The sequence below is a fragment of the Heptranchias perlo genome, chromosome 6 (assembly GCF_035084215.1).
Source record: "Heptranchias perlo isolate sHepPer1 chromosome 6, sHepPer1.hap1, whole genome shotgun sequence".
Taxonomy (NCBI): Eukaryota; Metazoa; Chordata; class Chondrichthyes; order Hexanchiformes; family Hexanchidae; genus Heptranchias; species Heptranchias perlo.
Window position 1 is genome coordinate 58,965,793 of NC_090330.1, and position 1,594 is coordinate 58,967,386.

Consider the following 1,594-nt stretch of genomic DNA (forward strand, 5'->3'; position numbering starts at 1 on the left):
TTGTAAAACATGCCAATACGCTAAACGTATAACTTAACACTCTTGAGATCTGTTGGTTGTCTTCCTGATAACTTTCAATGAAGAGTCAATAATTATACTGACATCCTTTTCCACCACATTTTTAAAGGTGCCAGTAATGTTAATATTTTCACCAAGTCTTGAAATGTAATATGCAACAAAATTGTAGATTAAAATATATCAATAATTCACTTCATTAGTACTGATGCCCTATTTTAAATTAAAAATCAATATGATTTTATAAAAACACATTTATTGTTTAAATTGGGATAAAGTCAAGAAGTAACAAAAATTTTTATTTCTCTTTGGGTTGAAACTGATTTGTAGATGGAAGTCACATCCTTATATCTTGCATCACACCAACAGAACTGCAACCTGATTTTACCACAAACTGGTATGGTTCACAATTTACAATTAAATAATCGCTAACTGTTTCAAGCCATAGATATCCTTGGACTTATCCAGAAAAAATTGCGTACATAAATTTTATTATGGTAACCACATTGATAAAATAATCATTTTACTTTAAATGGCAGAAATACATTTAGGTGGCACAATACACTGATGCAATATGTGGTAACAGAGCAATAGAACACAAGTTCAACTGAGTCTCCTTCCTCCCATACCACCAAGTTCTTAATCTCATCTGTGACGCAGCAGGAAGCAAAGAAGTAGAAATCAGGTGCTTCATGAAGAGGTGCACCATCATTTCCTGGGCTGCTTCTGTCCGTCACCTAACCGCCAGCTCACAGCAGCACTGGCAGATACTTCGGAGCCGATGTTCACCTTCTTGAGCTTAGCTGATGCAAGGTCCAAGGAGACAAATAGGGAGCAAAATAGAGTTTATTCTCTTTGGGGGGGGGGAAAACATGTTCTCTGTATCCAATCAACAGCAACATAAGAGTATTAGACACCAATTATTTAATGTATTTTTCCATAAATTTCTTGTGGAATTCTGAGCGAAGTGTATCATTCACAAATCTTTTATCCCTCTTTGACTCATCAATTCCCTTAGCACAGTTCTTGAACACTACATCGTCATCCCACCTAAAAGAGAAACAGAGTTAAATTATGGCATTAATATCCTAGGTATATAAACACATGAAGTCTTTTTTTTGTCATCCGTCCTCCTTGTAGTTTTTATGGGATGACGTGAGCTGTTTAAACCCTCCCCCTTCCAAGTTGGCAAACTATACAGACTTACAACAGCCCACCCCTTTCAGGCAGGGAAGTAGGAGTATCAATGTCAAAACATGGACTGCGAAAGACCCAACATGGTACCTCCATATACAGACATCAGTATGCCTAAATCTTTAAGTCTGCTTGAAGTATTACTGCAGCAAAACAATCATTCTTTGGTATCAGGATAAGAATGTAATAAGATCAAGCCTACTGCTCTAGATAACTGGCTTGCAATCAGTTTCAAAGGCACAGTCTGGGCCACATATCGACTGCAGGTGTAGGAAGCAATCTAACTTTCACCTGAGGGTACCGCCCTACCACAAAACGTGATGATATATTTCATTATGCTATTTGCTAACCTTTCCTAATAAATGGACATTAGATTTAAATTTTG

At 36.8% G+C, this 1,594-nt stretch overlaps 1 protein-coding gene across 1 annotated transcript in view; it reads right to left on the reverse strand.

Annotated features, from left to right (window-relative positions):
• Positions 1 to 254: 254 nt before the first annotated feature.
• cwc15 (CWC15 spliceosome associated protein homolog) overlaps positions 255 to 1,594 on the reverse strand; it is a 29,053-nt gene continuing 27,713 nt past the window's right edge. Inside the window, exon 6 of the mRNA XM_067986365.1 lies at positions 255 to 1,067. Within this exon, the coding sequence (XP_067842466.1) occupies positions 936 to 1,067 (132 nt within the window). The 3' untranslated portion in view covers positions 255 to 935. The remainder of the gene's footprint in view (positions 1,068 to 1,594) is intronic.